The sequence below is a fragment of the Physeter macrocephalus genome, chromosome 2, assembly GCF_002837175.3.
Source record: "Physeter macrocephalus isolate SW-GA chromosome 2, ASM283717v5, whole genome shotgun sequence".
NCBI lineage: Eukaryota > Metazoa > Chordata > Mammalia > Artiodactyla > Physeteridae > Physeter > Physeter macrocephalus.
Genome location: NC_041215.1, coordinates 84213589 through 84239747, shown reverse-complemented (window position 1 = coordinate 84239747; position 26159 = coordinate 84213589). Strand labels below are relative to the sequence as shown.

Genomic DNA, 26159 nt, shown 5'->3' with positions numbered 1-26159 from the left:
GTGTACTTTTGCTGTGTGGTGGGAGTAGGGCTTCTCCTTCCTCTTTTAGGATGCCACTCCTGACTCCCTTCAAAAAAGGTGATTCTTAGATATACAGCATTTTAATACAGTAAGATTCTTTCCTATTACTGCAAACTCTTCCTAAAATGTTTCCCTCATTCTTTTTGAAACATGTATTATACAATAAAATAGAAGCAGTTATAGCTGTTTTGCCAGCCTCCTCTACACTTTCTCCTCTCAAGTAAAGATGAGATTACTGCAGTGGAAACTGAGATATTTCACCATGGTAGATAGTTCTCTAAATTGTTAATTTGAAGTGATGATAGTTTTGAGTCAGCTGACTGTTCAAACTATTGCTTTTTTTTTTTTCACATTATTTAGCTTTGAGATACCTTTGCTGTTGATATAATTCTGTATATCTACATGGCAGATCTACTGTTTTCACTTTGAACAGCCACCAGTGAATTTTATAAGAATATGGATTCTATAAAATTTTTGTGATGATGGAGAAAATTTGTTCTATGCAGGTCTCTATAATTATGATGTTCCCTTGTTTACGTTTGTTTTGCATAAGTAAAAATATAATAGGAGTAATCTTAGCCAACTATTTAAAAAATTAAATTTAGTAAGGGATAGTATACTCTCAAATATATTTTACATCATGAAAGAATCTGTACTATTTACATTTAAGTTGATTTTTTAGGAAAAAGCTTTCAAGAGGAATATTCAGATGTAAATAAACTTTTGCCATATATAACAATAACTGTGAATTTTCCCTTTGGCTTATTAAACTTGAAATCTGTTGCTAATGATTTTATTGTATTTAGGAACTACAGCTGCAAAATGATTTTAATGTATTTAAGTATAATAGTGAGATTAACCAGAGTGGGTAGAAAGTGACAAGTGCTCTTTTCATTGGGCAAGACAGGTCATATATTAGAGAAAATGGCCCAAATTAAATGTATAGGATGACAACTCATTAGAACTATGACCTCTTAGAGCTTAGAGACATCACAGATAATTTAATGCAGCTGCCTTCTTTGGCACATGGGGAGATAAGCCTGGAGTGAATTCCTTCAGGTTGACTTCTACAAGTCAGTGAATTTGTGGCAGAGCTAGGGCACAAACGTGAAATGATTGGCTTATGGCTCAGTATCCTTCCAATTATCATATAATGGTGTTTAACCTAGGAAAGGGATTTGGAAATCATTTGGGGTATTCTAGTAAAGCCTTTGGCCCTCTGTGCTACTACGACCAAAGGGACAACATTTAGATTTAGAGTATTTTCAGTAAAGTCTTTAGAAGCAAACCAGAAAACTTTAATCTATCTTTTTTATAAAAGCGGGCACAACTCTCTCTGGAATACTGCAGAAATAAAAAGCTCATTTACTTTGCAGAAGCATGACTTATTTATCCTTATATTCCCAGCACTAGAACACATAACTTCTAATAAATAATACTTCTAATAAATAAATTTAACATCCAGTAAATAATGAATGTTGAACATTTGACATTAAAATGTCAAATTATAAGGGACATGATAGCAATTTCTCAAGAGTTATGTTTTCACTGCTTAAATTGAATATTGTGGCAAATAAAGAGAGCAGAAATAGAAGAGCAGAAGAGCAAAAAGACCATTCATTATGTTATTTAAGTTTTCTATTCAGTCCTCTTTTCAGCAGAGAGTGCTCTGGAAATGTTATCTTTTCAGATATGAATTGATGCTCAATTTAGCAAGTAGTTTATTTCCTCATGGAATAAATATATATTTCTTTGTTTCATTATTAGTATATTTCTGTTTAATAGATTGGCAGTTTTGAAGAAAGGAAAAGCCCCTCCTTGGGATCTGATTGTGTTTAATTTTCTTAGTGTGCAAGTTTCTGTCTTGATCCCAAAAGGAGTTGGTGGCAGATTAAATGGTTTCTGTGGCCTAACTCCACTCGTTATTTCATGTTTAACATCATACCTGTCTCTAAGAACTAGTCTAAAGAAGTTGCATTAGAACAAGAGGATGAAATAGAGGCCCTCTTTAACAAGTTTTTCACTAAGAGAAAACCATTTTCTGTGTTCTTTTTATTGTTTATCTTAAATTAGGTCCCATTAGTACCAAAACAGGAGAACAGTGAAATTGATATGCTAAACTCTTCATAGTAGAGATAGCATTAAATTGCCTTTTAAAATTGATAGGCATAATATAGTCTGTTGTTATTAAACTAACCAAAAATGTAATTTGATGTTCAATATCTTTTTTATTTTTTTAATGGAAAAAAAGAGGCACATAAATTCCTCTGCTTTCTGTCATCACCACCACAAGATTGTCCATTTTTTCTCTAACCTCCTTATTTGCTGCCTCAGAAGAGTTACCCTTTCTTCAGTCTGAGTTCACATCTCGTGGTGCCCCTTCTGTCAGTGATTCCCTATTTCTGTTCATTCTTTCTGTTTTTAGTATTTTAATATAGTATTTAGAACATATTCTTAAAAAATACATATAACATGAAACTTAATAATAAAACACTTGGGTACCCACAGCCCAACCTAAGAATCCAAATATCAACAGCTTGAAATAAATTTGAGTGCCACTCCCTGGTCTCATTCACATACCCCTCAGCCCTTAACACCTAACTTATTTGTGTCTACCCATCCTTTGTTCATGTTCTCGTGTGTGTGTGTGTGTATGTGTGTGTGTGTGTGTGTGTATTAAAAACATAAATGGGAAAGACAAAATCTTTAGAAGAAAATAGGGAGTGTTTATCTTTTATTATTCTTTTATATCTATTTCTATAGAGTTCCCATTTAAAGATATTATTTATTCTTAAATAATATAGTTTCACCTATTTTTGAACTTTATAAATAATATCATGATTTTAGTCTTCAGTACCTTGCTTTTTCTCACTCACCATTATATGTTTAAGATTTATGCATATGCTTGCAGTAGATGTAGTTGATTCATTTTCACTGCTGAATGTTATTCCATTCTGTGAATAAAAACAATTTACTTATTCTCCTATTGATGGACATTTGTGTTGTTTCCATTCTTTTGACATTATGAATGATGTTTATATTCTTACATATGTCTCCTGATAAATATGTATAAGATTTTTCTGCTTGCAGAATATCCAGGCATAGGTTATAGAAATGTTCAAATTTTCCAAGATAATGCCAAATTGTTTTCCAAAGGTGTTTTAATTTATGTATGCACTTCTGCTGTGTAAGAATTCATGCTGCCCAACAGCTTTGCTGACACTTGATACCAGCTAAACCTGGATACTTGCCATTCATTATGGTTTTTTCTTTTCTCAAATTGTTGTTGGGTTTCAATGTTATTCTAGTCTCATAATTTGAGTTGGAGTTATTTGCTGCATTTCTATTCTTTGGAAGCATTTGTTTAAGATAGAAATGATCTGGGAGACTTCCCTGGTGGTCCAGTGGCTAAGAATCCGCCTTCCAATGCAGGGGACGTGGGTTCGATCCCTGGTCGGGGAACTAAGATCCCACATGCTATGGGGCAGCTAAGCCCGTGCGCCACAACTAGAGAGCCTGTGTGCTGCAATGAAAGATCCCGCCTGCTGCAGCTAAGACCTGATGCAGCCATAAATAAATAAATGAATAAATAAATACTTCAAAAAAATTTTTTAAAAAGATTGAAATGATCTGTTCTTTGATATCAATTGGTTGAAGTATAGTTTTGGTTTTTTTTTTAAAAAAAAAAACTTTAATTCAGTATTTTTCAAGGGTAAGTCAAATTAGTTGTTTTTTTTAAAATTTATTTATTAGTTATTTATTTTTGGCTGTGTTGGGTCTTCATTTCTGTGCGAGGGCTTTCTCTAGTTGCGCGAGCGGGGGCCACTCTCTTCATCGCAGTGCGCGGGCCTCTCACTGTCGCGGCCTCTCGTTGCATAGCACAGGCTCCAGACGTGCAGGCTCAGTAGTTGTGGCTCACGGGCCTAGTTGTCCGCGGCATGTGGGATCTTCCCAGACCAGGGCTTGAACCCGTGTCCCTTGCATTGGCAGGCAGATTTTCAACCACTGCACTACCAGGGAAGTCCCTGAAGTATAGTTAATTTACACTATTACATTAGTTTTGGGTGTACAGCATAATGATTTAGTATTTTTAGAGATTATACACCATTAAAAGTTATTACAAAACAATGGCTATAATTCCCTGTGCAGTATAATATATTCTTGTTGCTTATCTATTTTATACATAGTAATTTGTATCTCTTAATTCCATACCCCTATCTTGCCCCTCCCCGCCACACTGGTAACCACTAGTTTGTTCTCTGTATCTATCATTCGTTTTATATTTTAACTTCCACAAATAATTGATAACATATAGTATTTGTCTTTTTTTTGTCTGACTTATTTCACTAAGCATAATAATCTCTAGGTCCATCCATGTTGCTGCAAATGGCTGAATTTGTTTTTTTTAATGGCTGAGTAATATGCCATTTTATATATGTATATATATGTGTGTGCGTGTGTGTATTTACACACACGCACACACATATGTATATACACATATATCCACACACACACACCCCACATCTTTATCCATTCATCTGTTAATGGACACTTGAGTTGCTTCTGTATCTTGGCTATTGTAAGTAGTGCTACTATGAACATTGGGGTGCATGTATCTCTGAATTAGTGTTTTTGCTTATTCTGGATATATACCCTGAAGTGGAATTTCTAGATCATATGGTAGTTCTGTTTTTAGTTTTTTTGAGGAAACTCCATACTGTTTTCCACAGTGGCTGCACCAATTTACATGCTCACCAACAATGTAATGTGGTCCCTTTTCTCCACATTCTTGCCAGCTCACGGGCTCACGGGCCCAGCCGCTCCGCGGCATGTGGGTTCTTCCTGGGCTGGGGCACGAACCCGTGTCCCCTGCATCGGTAGGCGGACTCTCAACCACTGCGCCACCAGGGAAACCCTGCTTTTATTTACTAATTCTTTTTTTCCCTTAGGATACAGATCCAAAAAAATATTGCTACAATCTGTGTCAAAGAATGTTCCATGTTCATCTCTAAGGATTTTATGGTTTCAGGTTTTACATTCAGGTCTTTAATCCATTTTGAGTTCATTTTTGTATATGGTGTGAGGAAATGATCTAATCTCATTCTTTTAGATGTAGCTGTTTAGTTTTCCCAGCACCACTTATTGCTAGGACTTCCAAAATTGTGTTGAATAAAAGTGGTGAGAGTGGGCATCCTTTTCTTGTTCCTGAATTTAGAGGAAAGGCTTTCAGCTTTTTACCATTGTGTATGATGTTAGCTGTGGGTTTGTCATTACTGACTTCTATTATGTTGAGATATGTTCCCTCTATGCCCACTTTGATGAGAGTTTTAATCATGAATGCATGTTGAATTTTGTCAAATGCTTTTTCTGTGTCTATTGAGATGATCATGTGATTTTTATCCTTTCGTTAATGAGGTGTATGACATTGATTTCTGAATATTGAACCATTCTTGCATCCCTGGAATAAATCCCTTTTGATCATGGTATATGACCCTTTTTACATATTGTTGGGTTCAGTTTGCTAGTATTTTGTTGAGGATTTTTGCATCTATATTTATCAAAGATATTGGCCTGTAATTTTCTTTTTTTTTTTTTTGTAGTGTCTTTGTCTGGTTTTGGTATCAGGGTAATGCTGGCCTCGTAGAATCCATTTAGGATTGTTCCTTCGTCTTCGGTTTTTTGGAATAGTTTGTGAAGAATTGGTATTAGTTCTTCTTTATATGTTTTGTAGAACTTCCCTGTGAAACCATCCAGTCAGTCCAGGGCTTTTGTTTGCTAGGAGTTTTTTAAATTACAAATTCTGTTTTGCTACTAGTGATCAGTCTGTTCATATTGTCTGTTTCTTCTTGATTCAGTCTTGGCAGGTTGTACATATCTAGAAATTTGTCTATTTCTTCTAGGTTGTCCAGTTGGTTGGCATATAACTGTTGGTAGTATTCTCTTGCTATTTTTTTTTATATCTCTGGTATCAGTTGTTATTCCTCCTTTTTTTCTTTTTTTCTTTTGTTTATTTGGTGTCTCTCTTTTCTTCTTGGTGAGCCTGTCTAAAGGTTTATCAGTTTTGTTTATTTTTTTAGAGAACCAGCTTTTGGTTTCATTGATCTCGCCTCTCTTTTGGTATCTATTTCGTTTATTTCTTCTCTGATCTTTATTATTTCCTTTCTTTTGCTGACTTCAGGCTTTGTTTGTATTTCTTTTTCTAACTCCTTCAGATGGTAGGTTAGGTTGTTTATTTGAAATTTTTCTTGCTTCTTGAGGAAGGCCTGTATCACTGCAAACTTCCCACTTAGAACTGTTTTTGGTGCACCCCATCGATTTTGGAAAGTTGTATTTCCATTTTCGTCTTCAGGTATTTTCTGATTTCCTCTCTGATTTCTTCATTGACCCACTGGTGTTTTTTGTAGCATGTTGTTTAGTCTCCACATATTTGTGGTTTTCCCATTTTTCTTTCTGTAATTGATGTCTAGTTTCATTCTGTTGTGGTTGGAAAAAATACTTGATATAATTTCTGTTCTCTTAAATTTGTTGAGAGTTGTTTTGTGGACTAGCTTGTGATCATTCCTGGAGAACATTCCATGTGCACTTGAAAAGAATGTATATTCTGCTATTTTTGGATAAAATGTTTTGTAGACATCTGTTAAGTTCAGCTGGTATATTGTTTCATTTAAGACCACTGTTGCCTTACTGATTTTCTGTCTGGAAGATGTCTATTGATGTAAGTGGGATGCTCAAGTCCCCTACTACTATTTTATTGGGTTGGCCAAAAAATTCATTTGGGTTTTTCCATAAGATGTTATGGAAAAACCCAAACGAACTTTTTGGCCAACCCAATATGATTGTCAGTTTCATCCTTTATATCTGTACTATTTGCTTTATATATTTAAGTGCTCCTGTTTGGGGTTTATATATGTTAACCAGTGTAAAATCCTCTTCTTGTATTGATACCTTTATCATTATATAATGTCCTTCTTTGTCTTTTGTTATAGCCTTTTTTTAAAAAAAGTCTGTTTTGTCCCTGCTTTCTCATCATTTCCATTTGCATGAAATATCTTTTTCCATCTCTCACTTTCAGTCTGTGTGTGCCTTTAGCACTGAAGTGAGTCTCTTATGGGGCAGAACGTAGATGACTCTTGTTTTTTATCCAGTCAGCCACAGTGTGTCTTTTGATTGGCGCATTTAGTCCATTGACATTTAAAGTAATTATTGATAGGTATGTACTTATCGCCATTTTATTACTTGTTTTCTGGTTGTTTTTGTAGTTTCTTCTCTGTTGATTTCTTCTTTTTGTTTCTTCCCTTGTGGTTTGATGATTTTCTTTAGTATTATGCTTGTGTTTCTTTCTTCTCAGTTTTTGTGTATTTATTGAAGGTTTTTGATTTGTGGTTACCATGGGCTTCATATATGTTGACTTATAATTATACCTGCTTGTTTTAAACTGGTAGTCGTTTAAATTCAAACACATTCTAAAATATCTACATATTTCACTCCTTCCACTTTGTGTTTTTGATGTCTCATTTTATATCTTCATTTTATGCCTTCACTGTTTATATAAAGTTATAGTTTCTTTTATAATTTTTTGTGTTTTAATCTTTGTACTAGCTTATTTAAGTGGTTGTTCCTCAGCCCTTACTGTATATTTGCTTGTCCTAGTGAGATTTTCCCTTTTCCATGGATTATTACTTCCTTTCCACTTGGAGAAGACCCTTTAACACTTCTTTTAGAATTGATTTAGTACTGATGAACCCTTCTAGTTTTTGCTTGTCTGAGAAGTCTTTTTCTTTTAATCTCTTCTTCGTTCCTCAATGATAATCTTGCTGGGTAGAGTATCCTAGTTTGCAGTTTTTTCCCTTTTAGCACTTTAGGTATATCATGCCACTGTCCTCTGACCTGCAAAGTTTCTGCAGAAAAATCAGCTGATAGCCTTATGGGGATTCCCTTGTATATGAATCTCTGTTTTTCTCTTGCTGCCTTTAGCATTCTCTCTTTAACTTTTGCCATTTTAATTATGGTATGTTTTGGTATGGATCTGTTTGGTTTCATCTTATTTGGGACCCTCTGTGCCTCTTGTACATATTATCTGCTGCTTTCTTCAGGATTGGGACGTTTTCAGCCATAATCTTATCAAATACATTTTTGATCCTCTTCTTTCTCTTTTTTCCTTCTGGGACCCCTATAGTGTGAAAGTTGATATGTTTAATGTTATCCCAGAGATCTCTTAAATTGCTCTCATTTTAAAAAATTTGTTTTTCTTTTTGCTGTTCTGACTGGATGATTGCCATTATTCTGTGCAGAAGATTGCACCACTTAGTCTGCTATTCATTCCTTCTAGTGTGTTTTTTATTTCAGTTATTGAATCCTTCATTTCTGATTGGGTTTTTCTTGCTTTTTTCTAGTTCCTTGTTAACATTCTTACTGTGCTAATCTATTCTTTTCCCTAATTCAGTTAACATTCTTATTACTAATGCTTTGATTTCTTTTTCTGTAAATTGTTCATTTCTGTTTCATTATTTTTTCCTGGTTATTCTCTTGCAATTTCATTTGAGACCAGTTCCTCTGCCTTGTCATTTTACTTAACTTTCTCTGTCTCTATGAATTTCGGTGAAATAGTTACCTATTGGGCCTTAAAGGGCTGTCCTTATGTGGGATCGTTCATGTACAGACTGCATATGCCCAGTGCCCAGTGGTTGGAGAGCTGGATTTGACATGGATGCCAGTCATGTCTTTCCTCAGGGTATGCTGGCCACTATCATCTTGGTAAGAGCTGGCGCTGGAGATGGAGGGGCCAGAGCTGTAGCCGGGTATGAGACGAGGCTTCTCCTCTGCTCAGTGGCCATCACTGCCCTTTCAGGTGTGGCATCTGATCCCAAGTTGGTGGAGCAGAAGCCCTGAAGGTCAGGCCTGCTTTGACTTTGTTCCCTTTAAGTGTGTGCTTTCCACTTTCCCAGCACCATGACCCTTGACCCAGAGTGGGGGAGTGCTGAAGCAAGTGGGGCCTGTGTGCACTCTTGGCTTGTTTTGCCTGCAGACAGATTCTAAGCTGCACCGCCTTGCAGGTGCCAGCAATTGTTTCTCCCCCTTCATTCAGACACAGCCTTGGGGTCCAAGTCCCCTTTGTCAGCCCCAGCCAATCACACCCCCAGCCTCTGCCACCATTGTCCTGTCATGAAGCCACACCACAGGGCAGGTGGGGCCTTGTGGTCTCAGTGTGTATTGGGAGGTGAGCTGTAGGGGAGTGGCTGCTGTCAGAGTTCTGGGCTGCTTCTGATGCACTGCCTGAGTATGTGCCAACAGTGGCTGTTGCTGCTCTGCAACCGAGTTGCCTCTGAATCCACAGCTGAGCTTTCTCCTGGTCATGTGACCCCCTAGATCCAGTACCACTTGCAACATGGAGTAAGTGGTCCTGGAGCCTTTGCTTCGCTTCGGCTGGGATATGCACTGAGGCAGTCACAGGAAACCCTGCAGCCACTGGACGGTCCTCACTCTGTTCTCTCCTCATTGCCTCATGGGCAAATGAGGCATGCACGCTTCTCACAAATGGAGTCCAGGCTTCCCATACCCCTCCAGTTAGTCCCAGCAGTCCTCCAGCCAACCACGGGCCTGTCTCCCCTGTGTTGGACCCCAAGAGTGAGATGCCCAGTCTGTGGCTTGAACTGCTCACTCCCCAGGGCCGGTCTCCACGCATGTAATCTCTCTTTTCCTCTGTGTCCCCTTTTAGGGGCACAGGTCCCGACCTTTTCATGTCTTTTCCCTTCCTGCCTGATTCCATGTGGATCTTATAGCCTTTCTTGTATGGGAGTCTTTCTGCCAGTTTCCAGTTCATCTTCAGTGAGAATTGTTCCACGTGTAGATGTACTTTTGATGTGTTCATGAGGGCGAAGTGAGTTCCACATACTCCTCCTTGGCCATCTTGATTGATCCTTTGTTCTTTAATTTTTAAAACTCACTTGTAAATTGGCTGGGCTTGGTATTTTCTTTCTGGGAATATTTTTTTTAAAGAGATTTATATGTGTTTTAGTTTTTTAGTATTTTTATTATAAGGAGTTATGAACACATCAAAAAGTAAACAGAGAATATTATAGTTAACTCCATGTATCCCTATACCCAGTTCAGCAACTGTCAACCCATGGTCCACCTGCCCCATCCTTACCCCTATCCACTTCGCCCAAGGAAGGCTGGGGATGTTATAGTGAAGGAAATTTAAGACATTTGAATGTCTGCAGACTCTTAAAAAATATAGCCCAAGACCATTATCATGCCTTAAAATAAACAGTTCCTTAATATCAAAGAGCCAGTTGGCTTCAAATTTGATGAATGTTATAAAAGGATTTAGTAATATATAAAAACATTCTGTATAAATAATATATTTTAAATTTTATTCATAAATTTATACATAAATTGTGAATGCACACAGATTGACTTATTTCGTTGAATTAGGATCCAGATACTGTCCAGATATTGTGATTGGTTTGAGATGCCTTTCCAAATGGATAGGTTTTAAAATCTTGTTAATGATTTCTGATTTGATTGGTTATTGATTTCCAACTTAATTTCATTGTGGTGATAGAACGTTATGGGTTATTTCCTTTGAATTGTACCAAGGTTTTCTTTATGACCTGATATACGCTCAAGTTTTTAAATATTTCTTGTTTACTTAAAAAGAATATGTAATTCTCTTATTATTGGTTGTGGAGTTTTGTGTTAGTCCATTAAATTAAGCTTTTTAATCTTAATTTCTTTCTCTTTTCTTACACAATTTTTTTTTCCTTGGGGAGACCAGGATATGTGTTTTACAGGATTTTTTGTTTCAGTGAGCATCCACGTGGTATAGTTTAACATATTATTTTCCTCTTTTGCATCTCTTTATTTCCATGAATTCATAGTTGGATTCAAACAGTTGATTAGATTAAGACCTGAATTTCTTTTTCCAAGGTTGTTTATTGGTGATGATGTTTCCTTGATCATGAGGCTCATAATAGTTGTCTTCATTTTTTGTGATATTAGCAGCCATTGATGTTCAATGCCTAGATCCTTTAGTTTATTAAAGAATTTGAATTGATATGCAAATTGTTACTTATTTGGCCAGTGGAAGCCTTTTCCAGACCTTTTGGCACAACCCTAAAAGTCTTGGATGGCTTTCTTGATATTTGAATGGGAAGATGTTACAAGCTCACCATGTGTATTTCCAGCCCCAGACCTAGAATTGGCCATTTCTCCAAGGAACCTTGATTTCATTTAGGGGGAAACAGTATTTGAAGACAACAATCTGGGATGCTAGGAGTGTGCATTTCTACAGAATGCTTTCGTCATTATTTCTAAACGTTTCTGTGGACAAAACTAGAAAATTTATATTATGTGAGTGTGCATGTTTTTATTTAAAATGAAATACATCATGAGTTTAATCTGATACTTCCAATTCAAATTGAAGACCATAAGGGTAACTTTTTCCCTTTCACGTCTTCCTTCTCAAGAATTCTGTTTTCTCAAGGACATGAGGGATAGGAGAATAAGAATAACCCATATTAATCATTTGCTGTCTTTTTCATCAAGTGATCTCTGAATAGCAATGCTAAAACTACCACTAACAGTATGATCACTGAAAATGAAAAGAATCTAGTGATTCACTTCACCTCATTGATTATAGGTGTTCTGGGGTTTTTTATGTCAGTTTTGATAAGTTACTTTTTTTATAGGAATTTGTCCATTTCTTGTAAATTTGCATAGTTATTGACAAAAGCATGTCCTTTGTCCATCTGTATCTTTTAAATCACTGCTGTCTATGTAGCCATGTTCTTTTTATTTTTAGTGTTATTTATGTGTACCTTCCTTTTCTTCTTGCTTTACGTTATCAGAACTTTGTTGATTTCATTTTAGTCTTTTCAAGGAACAACTTTTGGCTTTATTAATTTATTAATTTCTCCCCTTCCTTCTCTTTTCTTTGGATGTATTCTGTTGTTCTCCTCCCACTCCCTGCCCCCCAACTTCTTAAGTAGGTCACTTAGCTCATTATTCATTAGCCTTTCTTTTCTAACAAAAGCATCCAAGGCATTTAATATGTTGTTATCAATAGTAATTTGTTATAAACTCTAATTATGACAGGATTTATTTTTCTCTGATAGTTTTATGAACTTTTAAAATTCTTTTATTTTTATTTATTTATTTTTGGTTGCATTGGGTCTTTGTTGCTGCGTGTGGGCTTTCTCTAGTTGCATTGAGTGGGGGCTACTCTTCATTGCAGTGCGTGGGCTTCTCGTTGCGGTGGCTTCTCTGGTTGCAGAGCACGGGCTCTAGGCGCACTGGCTCAGTAGTTGTGGCACATGGGCTCTAGAGCGCAGGCTCAGTAGTTGTAGTGCACGGGCTTAGTTGCTCTGCGGCATGTGGGATCTTCCCGGACCAGGGGTTGAACCCGTGTCCTCTGCGTTGGCAGTGGATTCTTAACCACTGTGCCACCAGGAAAGTCCCCTTTTATGAACTTTTGATACCATGTTTTTGTTATCTTCCTAAGGTGACTCCCCTTCCCCCCTTTTAGCAAAGCATTTTATAGTCTTGGTTATTTCCCCTTATTTACTGTTTACATTACAACTTCATATATAGTATGGATAGCTAATTTTGCATATTGGGTATGTTTCTGAATTTTTCTTTTCCTTCTTTCTTTCCCTGGTAGTTCTTTCACAAGTCCTCCTTATGTTGTTGAGTTTATTCCCCACCCCTTTTTTTAAAGTTAAATTTATCAAGGTATAATTTACATACAGTAACATTCCTTTTTTAGCCTACAATTTTGAGACTTGACAGATATAGTCATAAATCCTTCATCACAGTTAAGATACAGAATAGTTCCATCATCCCCAGAGATTTGCTCCTCACATTTGATAGTCACCCCTTCTACCGCTCTCTCTATGGTGCCTGTCTTCTCTGCATATTCAGACTAGTTGGTTTTTCTGTGACCTCAGCTCTCTGAGGAGTTTCAGAAAAGTTTTAATTTTGTAGATTATCTGGGCTTTGTTGTTGTTTAGGGTGGGAATGGTGCTCTTTCCAGTTGGACATGTTATTTTTCTTATCAAGTCTTTTGCATTAACACTACCATTTGAATATCTTTCTCCCACATATGTATTTCTTTAATACTCGTGTATCTTCATTGAAGTTTTATTTAGAGCCAAAGTGGTATCTTTGTTTATTTTGTAATTTGTATTTGAAATCTTTTAAAGTTTAAAGAGTATCATTTTAACGGGTAAGTTTCAAGTTTATGAATTCTCTGAACTTCTCCCTACTTTCTAGTTCTGTTTTTCAAATTAAATATTAGTATATGTTATCCTGAGTTTTACTCTACTATTAGAGGATATGTTTTGTTAATATATAACCAAAGGGATGATAGAGAAATTTCATGTTAGAAAAGTATATAATTTTTTGATTTCCAGATTTATTATTCATTTGTACTTATTATTGTAGTGTACCTAGCTAATTTTAAGACCATGTGAAAATTTTTTGACGAATACATCCTTGTACTAAAGGAATTGGTTTTTACTCCCAAGAAATTATTCATATTGATAAGATTTGAAAATATTTTATCTGAGCTACTAACGTCTCTTGTTTTTTAAAATGTGTTATTTTAAATGGTTTATGATAGCTTATTTCTTAATAGCCACAATTTATTGAATTGATTTTAAATGCTGTTGTATTATTTAAATAAATATCTATGTAATATTTCATCATGTTGGAAATAGTATTGCATGTGCTAATCAATTTTACCTCCTCATCACTTTTCATGGACATTAATAGTGACTGACTAAGTTTTTTTTTTTTTCTTTCTTTTTACTTTTCTAGGTTATTTTAGTGTCTGCCAATAAATTGACTCGTTATATAGAACCATGCCAGTTAACAGAAGATTTTGGTGGGAGTCTCACCTATGATCATATGGACTGGTTAAATAAGAGGCTGGTTGGTATATTACAATGAGAAGAAACATGTTATTATATATAAATAAGACATATTTTGATAGCTTTTAAATTTCAATCAACTGAAAGGTAGATTGTTTACTTTTTACAAAGCTAAAGAAATATGATGCATACCACATGATAGCATAATGTTTGAAGGCATATACTCTGGAGTCAGACTCACAAATATTAGCTATTACTGTTGTCATTAGTAGCAGTATTATAGTCAAAGTTGTAAATCTTTTGAGTTGAATAACAGCAGCATAATTTCCTGAGAGGTAATCTAGTTGATACACCTGTTTTTTTTTTTATACAGCAGGCTCTTATTAGTTATCTGTTTTATACATATTAGTGTATATATGTCAATCCCAATCTTGAAATTCATCCCACCACAACCCTGCTCCCCGCTTTCCCCCCTTGGTGTCCATACATTTGTTCTCTACATCTGTATCTCTATTTCTGCCTTGCAAACCAGTTCATCTGTACCATTTTTCTAGATTCCACATATATGCATTAATATACAATATTTGTTTTTCTCTTTCTGACTTATTTCACCCTGTATGACAGTCTCCAGGTCCATCGTCTCTACAGATGACGTCTCTACAGTTTCATTCCTTTCAATGGCTGAGTAATACTCCGTTGTATATATGTGCCACATCTTCTTTATCCATTCGTCTGTTAATGAGCATTTAGGTTGCTTCCATGTCCTGGCTATTGTAAATAGTGCTGCAGTGAACATTGTGGTACATGACTCTTTTTGAATTATGGTTTTCTCAGGGTATATGCCCAGCAGTGGGACTGCTGGGTCATATGGTAATTCTGTTTTTAATTTTTTAAGGAACCTCCATGCTGTTCTCCACAGTGGCTGTATCAATTTACATTCCCACCAACAGTGCCAGAGGGTTCCCTTTTCTCCACACTCTCTCCAGCATTTGTTATTTGAAAGTTAAATTTATCAAGGTATAATTTACATACAGTAACATTCCTTTTTTAGCCTACAATTTTGAGACTTGACAGATATAGTCATAAATCCTTCATCACAGTTAAGATACAGAATAGTTCCATCATCCCCAGAGATTTGCTCCTCACATTTGATAGTCACCCCTTCTACCGCTCTCTCTATGGTGCCTGTCTTCTCTGCATATTCAGACTAGTTGGTTTTTCTGTGACCTCAGCTCTCTGAGGAGTTTCAGAAAAGTTTTAATTTTGTAGATTATCTGGGCTTTGTTGTTGTTTAGGGTGGGAATGGTGCTCTTTCCAGTTGGACATGTTATTTTTCTTATCAAGTCTTTTGCATTAACACTACCATTTGAATATCTTTCTCCCACATATGTATTTCTTTAATACTCGTGTATCTTCATTGAAGTTTTATTTAGAGCCAAAGTGGTATCTTTGTTTATTTTGTAATTTGTATTTGAAATCTTTTAAAGTTTAAAGAGTATCATTTTAACGGGTAAGTTTCAAGTTTATGAATTCTCTGAACTTCTCCCTACTTTCTAGTTCTGTTTTTCAAATTAAATATTAGTATATGTTATCCTGAGTTTTACTCTACTATTAGAGGATATGTTTTGTTAATATATAACCAAAGGGATGATAGAGAAATTTCATGTTAGAAAAGTATATAATTTTTTGATTTCCAGATTTATTATTCATTTGTACTTATTATTGTAGTGTACCTAGCTAATTTTAAGACCATGTGAAAATTTTTTGACGAATACATCCTTGTACTAAAGGAATTGGTTTTTACTCCCAAGAAATTATTCATATTGATAAGATTTGAAAATATTTTATCTGAGCTACTAACGTCTCTTGTTTTTTAAAATGTGTTATTTTAAATGGTTTATGATAGCTTATTTCTTAATAGCCACAATTTATTGAATTGATTTTAAATGCTGTTGTATTATTTAAATAAATATCTATGTAATATTTCATCATGTTGGAAATAGTATTGCATGTGCTAATCAATTTTACCTCCTCATCACTTTTCATGGACATTAATAGTGACTGACTAAGTTTTTTTTTTTTTCTTTCTTTTTACTTTTCTAGGTTATTTTAGTGTCTGCCAATAAATTGACTCGTTATATAGAACCATGCCAGTTAACAGAAGATTTTGGTGGGAGTCTCACCTATGATCATATGGACTGGTTAAATAAGAGGCTGGTTGGTATATTACAATGAGAAGAAACATGTTATTATATATAAATAAGACATATTTTGATAGCTTTTAAATTTCAATCAACTGAAAGGTAGATTGTTTACTTTTTACAAAGCTAAAGAAATATGATGCATACCACATGATAGCATAATGTTTGAAGGCATATACTCTGGAGTCAGACTCACAAATATTAGCTATTACTGTTGTCATTAGTAGCAGTATTATAGTCAAAGTTGTAAATCTTTTGAGTTGAATAACAGCAGCATAATTTCCTGAGAGGTAATCTAGTTGATACACCTGTTTTTTTTTTATACAGCAGGCTCTTATTAGTTATCTGTTTTATACATATTAGTGTATATATGTCAATCCCAATCTTGAAATTCATCCCACCACAACCCTGCTCCCCGCTTTCCCCCCTTGGTGTCCATACATTTGTTCTCTACATCTGTATCTCTATTTCTGCCTTGCAAACCAGTTCATCTGTACCATTTTTCTAGATTCCACATATATGCATTAATATACAATATTTGTTTTTCTCTTTCTGACTTATTTCACCCTGTATGACAGTCTCCAGGTCCATCGTCTCTACAGATGACGTCTCTACAGTTTCATTCCTTTCAATGGCTGAGTAATACTCCGTTGTATATATGTGCCACATCTTCTTTATCCATTCGTCTGTTAATGAGCATTTAGGTTGCTTCCATGTCCTGGCTATTGTAAATAGTGCTGCAGTGAACATTGTGGTACATGACTCTTTTTGAATTATGGTTTTCTCAGGGTATATGCCCAGCAGTGGGACTGCTGGGTCATATGGTAATTCTGTTTTTAATTTTTTAAGGAACCTCCATGCTGTTCTCCACAGTGGCTGTATCAATTTACATTCCCACCAACAGTGCCAGAGGGTTCCCTTTTCTCCACACTCTCTCCAGCATTTGTTATTTGTAGATTTTCTGATGACGCCCATTCTGACTGGTGTGAGGTGATACCTCATTGTAGTTTTGATTTGCATTTCTCTGATAATTAATGATGCTGAGCAGGTTTTCATGTGCCTCTTGGCCATCTGTATATCTTCTTTGGAGAAACGTCTATTTAGGTTTTCTGTCCATTTTTTGATTGGGTTGTTTGTTTTTTTTAATATTGAGCTGTATGAACTTTTTCTGTATTTTGGAGATTAATCCTTTGTCCATTGATTTGTTTGTAAATATTTTCTCCCATTCTGATGGTTGTCTTTTCATCCTGTTTATGGTTTCCTTTGCTCTGCAAAAGCTTTTAAGTTTCATTAGGTCCCATTTTTTTTTGTTTGTTTTTATTTCCATTACTCTAGGAGTTGGGTCAAAAAAGGTCTTGCTGTGATTTATGTCAAAGAGTGTTCTTCCTATGTTTTCCTCTCTAAGAGTTTTATAGTGGCCGGTCTTACATTTAGGTCTTTGATCCATTTTGAGTTTATTTTTGTGTATGGTGTTAGGGAGTGTTCTAATTTCATTCTTTGACATATAGCTGTCTAGTTTTCCCAGCACCACTTATTGAAGAGACTCTCTTTTCTCCATTGTATATCCTTGCCTCCTTTGTCATAGATTAGTTGACCATAGGTGCGTGGGTTTATTTCTGGGCTTTCTGTCCTGTTCCATTCATCTATATTTCTGTTTTTGTGCCAGTACCATATTGTCTTGATTACTGTAGCTTTGTAGTATAGTCTGAAGTCAGGGAGTCTGATTCCTCCAGCTCTGTTTTTTTTCCCCAAGATTGCTTTGGCTATTCATGGTCTTTTGTGTCTCCATACAGATTTTAAGATTTTTTGTTCTAGTTCTGTAAAAAATGCCATTGGTAATTTGATAGGGATTGCATTGAATCTGTAGATTGTTTTAGGTAGTATAGTCATTTTCACAGTATTCATTTTTCCAGTCCAAGAACATGGTATATCTCTCCATCTATCTGTGTCATCTTTGATTTCTTTCATCAGTGTCTTATAGTTTTCTGAGTACAGGTCTTTTACCTCCTTCCAAATTCATTGATTAGCTCTAGAAGTTTTCTGGTGGCATCTTCAGGATTCTCTATGTATAGTATCATGTCATCTGCAAACAGTGACAGCTTTACTTCTTGTTTGCCAATTTGTATTCCTTTTATTTCCTTTTCTTCTCTGCTGTGGCTAGGACTTCCAAAACTGTTGAATGGTAGTGGTGAGAGTGGACATCCTTGTCTTGTTCCTGATCTTATTGGAAATGGTTTCATTTTTTCACCATTGAGAATGCTATTTGCTGTGGGTTTGTCATATGTGGCCCTTATTATGTTGAGGTAGGTTCCTTCTCTGCCCACTTTCTGGAGAGTTTTTATCCTAAATGGGTGTTGAATTTTGTCAGAAGCTTTTTCTGCATTTGTTGAGATGATCATATAGTTTTTATTCTTCAGTTTGTTAATATGGTGTATCACATTGATTTGCATATTTTGAAGAATCCTTGCATCCCTGGGATAAATCCCACTTGATCATGGTGTTTGATCCTTTTAATGTGTTGTTGGATTCTGTTTGCTACTATTTTGTTGACGGTTTTTGCATCTATATCAGTGATATTGGTCTGTAAATTTCTTTTTTTGTAGTATCTTTGTCTGGTTTTGGTATCAGGGTAATGGTGGCCTCATAGAATGAGTTTGGGAGTGTTTCTTCCTCTGCAGTTTTTTGGAAGAGTTTGAGAAGGATGAGTGTTAGCTTTTCTCTAAATGATAGAATTCACCTGTGAAGCCACCTGGTCTTGGACTTTTGTTTGTTGGAAGATTTTTCATCACAGTTTCAATTTTATTACTTGTGATTGGTCTGTTCATATTTTCTATTTCTTCCGGGTTTTGTCTTGGAAGTTTCTACCTTTGTAAGAATTTGTCCATTTCTTCCAGGTTGTCCATTTTATTGGAATAGAGTTGCTTGTAGTAGTCTCTTATGATGCTTTGTATTTCTGAGGTGTCTGTTGTAACTTCTCCTTTTTCATTTTAATATTATTGGTTTGAGTCCTCTCCCTCTTTTTCTTGATGAGTCTGGCTAAAGGTTTATCAGTTTTGAACTTGTCTCTTAGAACTGCTTTTGCTGCATCCCAAAGGTTTTGGATCATCGTGTTTTCGTTGTCATTTGTCTCTAGGTATTTTTTTATTTCTTCTTTGATTTCTTCAGTGATCTCTTGGTTACTTAGTAAGGTATTGTTTAGCCTTCATGTGTTGTATTTTTTACTTTTTTTTCCCTGTAATTTATTTCTAATCTCATAGCATTGTGGTCGGAAAAGATGCTTGGTATGATTTCAATTTTCTTAAATTTACCGAGGCTTGATTTGTGATCCAAGATGTGATCTATCGTTGAGAATGTTCTGTGGGCACTTCAGAAGAAAGTGTAATCTGCTGTTTTCAGATGGAATGTCCTATAAATATCAATTAAATATATCTGTTCTTTTGTGTCATTTAAAGCTTTTGTTTCCTTATTAATTTTCTGTCTGGGTGATCTGTCCACTGGTGTAAGTGAGGTGTTAAAGTCCCCCACTATTATTGTGTTACTGTCGATTTCCTCTTTTATAGCTGTTAGTATTTGCCTTATGTATTGAGATACTCCTCTGTTGGGTGCATATATATTTATAATTGTTATGACTTCTTGGATTGATCCCTTTATCATTATGTAGTGTCCTCCTTGTCTCTTGTAACATTCTTTATTTTAAAGTCTATTTTATCTGATATGAGTATTGCTATTCCAGCTTTCTTTTGATTTCCATTTGCATGGAGTATCTTTTTCCACCCCCTCACTTTCTGTCTGTATGTGTCCCTAGATCTAAAGTGGGTCTCTTGTAGACAACGTATATATGGGTCTTGTTTTTGTATCCATTCAGTGAGCCTGTGTCTTTTGGTTGGAGCTTTTAATCCATTCACTTTTAAGGTAAGTATTGATATGTATGTTCCTGTTACTATTTTCTTAATTGTTTTGGGTTTGTCTTTGTAGGTCCTTTTCTTCTCTTATGTTTCCCACTTAGAGAAGTTCCTTTAGCATTTGTTGTAGAGCTGGTTTGGTGGTGCTGAATTCTCTTAGTTTTTGCTTGTCTATAAAGCTTTTGATGTCTCCGTCGAATCTGAATGAGATCCTTGCTGGGTAGAGTAATCTTGGTTGTAGGTCCTTCCCTTTCATCACTTTAAATATATCGTGCCACTCCCTTCTGTCTTGTAGAGTTTCTGCTGAGAATCAGCTGTTAACCTTATGGGAGTTCCCTTGTATGTTATTTGTCGTTTTTCCCTCTCTGCACTTCCTGGACTTGGGTGGCTATTTCCTTTCCCATATTAGGGAAGTTTTTGACTGTAATCTCTTTAAGTATTTTCTCAGGTCCTTTCTGTCTCTTCTCCTTCTGGGACCTTATAATGCATTTGAATGAATGTTGGTGCATTTAATGTTGTCCTAGTGGTCTCTTAGGCTGTCTTCATCTATTTTAATTCTTTTTTCTTTATTCTGTTCTATGGCAGTAAATTCCACTCTTCTGTCTTCCAGGTCGCTTATTTGTTCTTCTGCGTCAGTTATTCTGCTATTGATTCCTTCCAGTGTATTTTTCATTTCAGTTATTGTGTTGTGCATCTCTGTTTGTTTGTTCTTTAATTCTTGTAGGTCTTTGTTAAACATTTCTTGCATCTTCTCGATCTTTGCCTCGGTTCTTTTTCCGAGGTCCTAGATCATCTTCACTATTATTATTCTGAATTCTTTTTCTGGAAGGTTGCCTATGTCCACTCCATTTAGTTGTTTTTCTGGGGTTTTATCTTGTTCCTTCATCTCGTACATAGTCCTCTGCATTTTCATTTTGTCTGTCTTTCTGTGAATGTGGTTTTTGTTCCATAGGCTTCAGGATTGTAGTTCTTCTTGTTTCTTCTGTCTGCCCTTGATACACCATTTTCAGAGAGGATATTTAGACATCAATTTGAGTTGAGAAGCAGTTTGACAGGTTAAGGTTTTCATGTCTGAAAATATATCTTCTTTCTCAGGGAAGACTTTGGAAATTTGCCGCTGTGTATAATATAGTATTGTTTAATTGGACTGCCTGGCACTAAAAGAAAAAACTTAAAATTTACTCACATTATATTATATGCTAATTTTTTTTGAAAAATAATGAACTTTTGGATATTTGAGAATGGATAACCAGTTCTATTTTCACCATATTTGAACAATGATATCAAACCAATGAGTGTCTATTTTATTCTAAGCAGACTTGCCCAATCCCTTTTTTGAAATATTTTAAGAAATCATGTTAAGATTATAACTAATTTATTTTTATGCTACATGTTTATATATAAGACTTTTAAAGTATTAACATGCAACCAGAATGATTAATAGGATAACATAAAGAAAAGTTCTTTAACTGGAATTAGAGGGTTAGAACTGGCCTGAATAATGTTCATGTAGTTAAAAATGTTGTTGGTACACATATTTCTCAAGGGAACAGGAATAAATATAAACTTGTCTCAGGAATAAAAATAATTTCTTAATGTGTTTAAATTAAAAAGATTCTTTATCCATGAAAGCTATTCATTGTTTTAGGAAGCAGTTTTGTCTTCATTGTTTTAATTTTGTCTTCATTGTCTGCATTGTCTATGCCATGTGGTCTGGTGATTAAAGTGTACTAAGTGAGGTCCAGAGAGGGAACCAGAATCCAGCTTGACTAATTCTGTTGCTCTTAGTTGAAAATCCTTATGTACATATCAACTTTTAAGATCATCCTTAACATGTTAATAAAATCTCATACTTTAGGTTTTTGAGAAGTTCACAAAGGAATCTACATCATTATTAGATGAACTTGCTTTGATTAACAATGGAAGTGATAAAGGAAATCAGCAAGAGAAAGAAAGGTAAGTGTCCTGCAATTACACCTTTGCAAAGCTATGATTAGTGTGTTAAAAGATAACCTCTGTTGTTAATGCAAGCCAAGAGAACTAAGGTAAGCAAGCCTTCATTCAATCAAACTTGGCCTATAAAAGTTGTATTAAATTTATTTTTTAATACTTGAGAATTTGCTTTACATATAAAATTTATTGATTTGAATCCAGGTTTCTTTACAGAAGACTTTTAATTTTGTTGAATAATAATATATTTACCTTTTTCTGATACTAAAATAATTATTTTGCAAGAACATGTTTTCAGAATGAAACAATTTTCTGCCTTTTTAGAGTTTTACTTTGCTTGTAAAGAATATGGAAAAGGTTGCAGCTTGAAATAAAATTATTATAACCTTATTTAAATATGTTAGCACTTAAATGCCTATCTTGTGGAACTCCTACATCCTTGTAAAATATGTGATATTAATGAGTTTAACTTCGGGAATTTAGTATTTTATGACACTGGATCTAGTTGTAACTACCTAGATTTATCATTTTACAGATTTCCATTGAACTTTTCAACCTCAAAAGTTTTCAGACCAATTTCCTTTCCCGAGGTAAAAAGTACTGTAGGAAGCAAATTAATCCTCAGTAACAAAGTAGTCACTAGGCAGTAATTTTTCATTAGGAAATTTGAAAGGATCAGCGCTCATTCTTGTCTATCTCTTTTGAATCTGACCTTGAAAATACAATGGAACCTTGATAGAATGCATCTTGTTATTCCATGAATCCAAATATAGTCGCAGACCAGTTAACTGAGATAATAATATAGGAGGGATGTGAGAAGGTCATAGTTGAACACCAAATCTTGATTTAAAACAAAGTAAAAATATGGAAACAAATGGTTTGAATATAAATCTAAAGTTACAACAAACATTTAGGAACATTACTATCTTATAGATAGAGGTCATATAAAAATGTAAATAACAATTTTACATATATGTAAATATGTGAGTGTGTGTATAGACATCACACACACACACACACACACACACACACACACACTTATATACTATGGTATTGAAAATATCACACAAGTTACTTGACAAAAATTTGCCAAACCTCTTGCTTTCTGAGTAGTCCAGCAGAGTAAGTCTGGTGTTTCTCAAAATCATGTTCTCCAGGAAAGACATCCTAAGAGTGTACTGGTAGAAAATGAGTTCATGGTCATAGAGTTTAATGCTGTTTACTATGTTTCCTTCTCTGGGAATGACTGTAAACATTTACCGATTACATGTTCTGAGAAAGTGTTGCAGTAAAGAAACCTGTTTAATTGCTTTCTTAAAATTTCCTGTACTTATATGACAGTGGAACCCCATCTTCTCTACTCAGTAGTATCTCATCCAGTGTTTTGGGAAACACTGGGAAATGATGGTTTGTGTGACTACATGAAGTGTCAAGTGAAATCTTGTATTTGCCAATCCCTCCCTAAGGAACTCAAGTGTTATTACTTAGTCTCTTTCAAACCCCACACAGTGAAGTCCATCTTGCAAATTTTCATCACCTTCTTTGTGTCAGTCCTCAGGAAACATCTGGGCTATACAAGAGGTGAAGGCCTAGATCAGTTGACAAAAGTGGAAGGTATAGAGCAAGACCTGTCAGTTACAGTACCAAGGCCCTAGGCTTTGATTTGCCATGTACTCTATGTTTCCTTCATCTTCTCCACTTTCCATATATGTTTAAGAAAATAAAGCCCATAGTCCAGCTGCAAATGAAACATAATTAGTACATAAAGAGTGTACATCTGCTAGGGTACACATACATATGAATATCAAGATTGGCATAGATAGGTAAACTTTGGATTGGAGGATGGCTGCACACAATTTTAATGTTAACGTTTCTGCATTACTATATAGTGACAGATTTCAGTTTGAAGCAGATATCCAGTGGAAAAATAATAAAATGGATTCCTTTGATATACTTGAAATAATACTGTAGTTAATAATGATAAATTGTATTTTTCCAAGTAGTATATTTTGTGATTTATCACATAGATATTTCTTTGGCTACTAGTGTTTAATTATCTATAATGGGTTTCCTGATGCTTAAGAGAAATTAGCCTGGTAGGACAGTATGCTTCAGATTTTCATATATGTAGGCCCCTGTTTTGGTAAGTATATGTGAAGGATTTTTTTAAGTTATATAAATAGAAATACATATAGTTTTTAAAAAATACTCTTTTGGTGCTTGCCAGGTCTGTGGATTTAAACTTTCTTCCATCAGTTGATCCTGAAACTGTTCTTCAGACAGGTAAGATGAAAAAACATATTTATCAGTGATAATCATAATCCATTAAACCAACCGTACATTAATTGGCTCATGAAATAAACATTGATTTGAGTATGTATTATGTCGTAGAAACTCAAGGAGAAGTTTTTCAAACTGCTCTTTGGTTTAGCCTAAGAGTGTGTTAATAGACTCTACAATATTAAAAATTATTAATAATGATCAATTATCTTGAAATATTTGAATTTGAATTTATTTCTTTATGACATGAAGATAAAAATTTCTATTTGATGGGTTTGCTATGAGAATTATTGAATATGCATTATGTTTCTAGCATTATACTTTTATGTATTTTCATATTTCATTCTTCTAAGTACTCCTTGAGATAATTAGTATTATTTTCTCTACTTGAGGAAGCCAAGGCTTAGAGATATTAAAAAACTTGTTCAAGGGACTTCCCTGGTGGCGCAGTGGTTAAGAGTCTGCCTGCCAGTGCGGGGGACACGGGTTTGAGCCCTGGCCCGGGAAGATCCCACATGCTGTGGAGCAGCTAAGCCCCTGTGCCACAACTGCTGAGCAACCCCTGCTCTCCACAGCTAGAGAAAGCCTGCACACAACAACTAAGACCCAATGCAGCCAAAAATAAATAAATAAAAATAAATTTATTTTAAAAAAATAAAAAAAAATAAAACTTGTTCAAGATCAAATAACTATTAAGTTCTACCACCACAGCACTAAAAAAAGGTCTAAATCCAAAGCCACTAGTTGTACTGTTTTACAATCCTCTGTGTAAAAACACTTAGCACCTTGCAATGGCCTTGCACGTAGTGTGTGTTCAGTGCTGCCTGGTTTGTATATTCCAGCTCAAATAACTTTAGTAGTAGTTTCACAGATTCTAGAGAACACATTGGAATTCTTTTAAATGAAAATACCTTAATTTTATTTCTAATATATTTTTCTAATAGGGCATAATTCTAATCCTACTGCATAGCAGGTACTGTTCTAAGCACTTTATGTATGCTAACTCATTTATCCTTCACTACAACCCACTGAAGTAGGTACTGTTGTCATCCCAGTGTTAAGATGGGGAAACTGAGGCATTAAAAGGTTTAGTAACTTAGGCAGATTACACAACTAGTAATGCTAGATTTGGGACTTTAACCAAGGCAGTTTGGTTTCTAAGTATGGTCTTTGAAATCATTATGTGGTGCTGCTTCTCTAATGTAAATGGTATCCACAAGGAAAACATTAAAGGTAACAGTTGTCAAAGAAGAAAAAAATATATATTCTGATCTTAATGACTTTTATGGAAATATATGTATAAAGAATATGAATGTGTGTGTGTGTGTGTATATATATATATATATATATATATATAGAAGACTTTCCATAAGTCTTCAAAACAGGTGTTCTTCCAATTATAAAGTGTAATAAAGAGTAAAGAATACTCAGTATCTTCATTGTATCGATTCAGTTTTCCCGAGTTTTTTCGATTTAGATCTTACTTCCTGAAAGAACAAAGAAATAATTGTAATCTGTGAATTACTACATGTTTAGAAAGTACAAGAGACTGTCAGTAAAAATACTGCCTTAGATTCAGAACTTAGTTCCATGTTTATATTTAACATTTTAAAAGCTGCTTAAGCCATTGAATTCAGAAACTTGTTACATTTGTATTTTAGAATTATCTTTATATGTCACTAAGTCCTTTTTAATATGCTATTGACTCTTAAAGTAGGGATAGAAAGAGTATAAAATGGGGACGTTTAAAACAATCTTGGATATTCTTCAGAAATTGGAAATACCTCCAAATCATAATAAAAACTGTTTCTATTATTTAAAGCCATTTAAGTTTAGGACATTTTCTTGAACAGAGATGAAGAGAAGAGAATTTAAATATCTGCATATTTTGGGTTCCTTAATGATAATTGGAATAGTATTATCGTAGAAAAACA

General features: G+C 34.9%; 1 protein-coding gene across 1 annotated transcript in view; it reads left to right on the top strand.

Annotated features, from left to right (window-relative positions):
• Positions 1 to 26159, top strand: part of SESTD1 (SEC14 and spectrin domain containing 1) — a 141425-nt gene that overhangs the window by 73894 nt on the left and 41372 nt on the right. The window contains exons 7-9 of the mRNA XM_024122173.3: positions 13840 to 13953; positions 21854 to 21951; positions 24173 to 24228. Coding sequence (XP_023977941.1) covers positions 13840 to 13953; positions 21854 to 21951; positions 24173 to 24228 — 268 coding nt within the window. The remainder of the gene's footprint in view (positions 1 to 13839; positions 13954 to 21853; positions 21952 to 24172; positions 24229 to 26159) is intronic.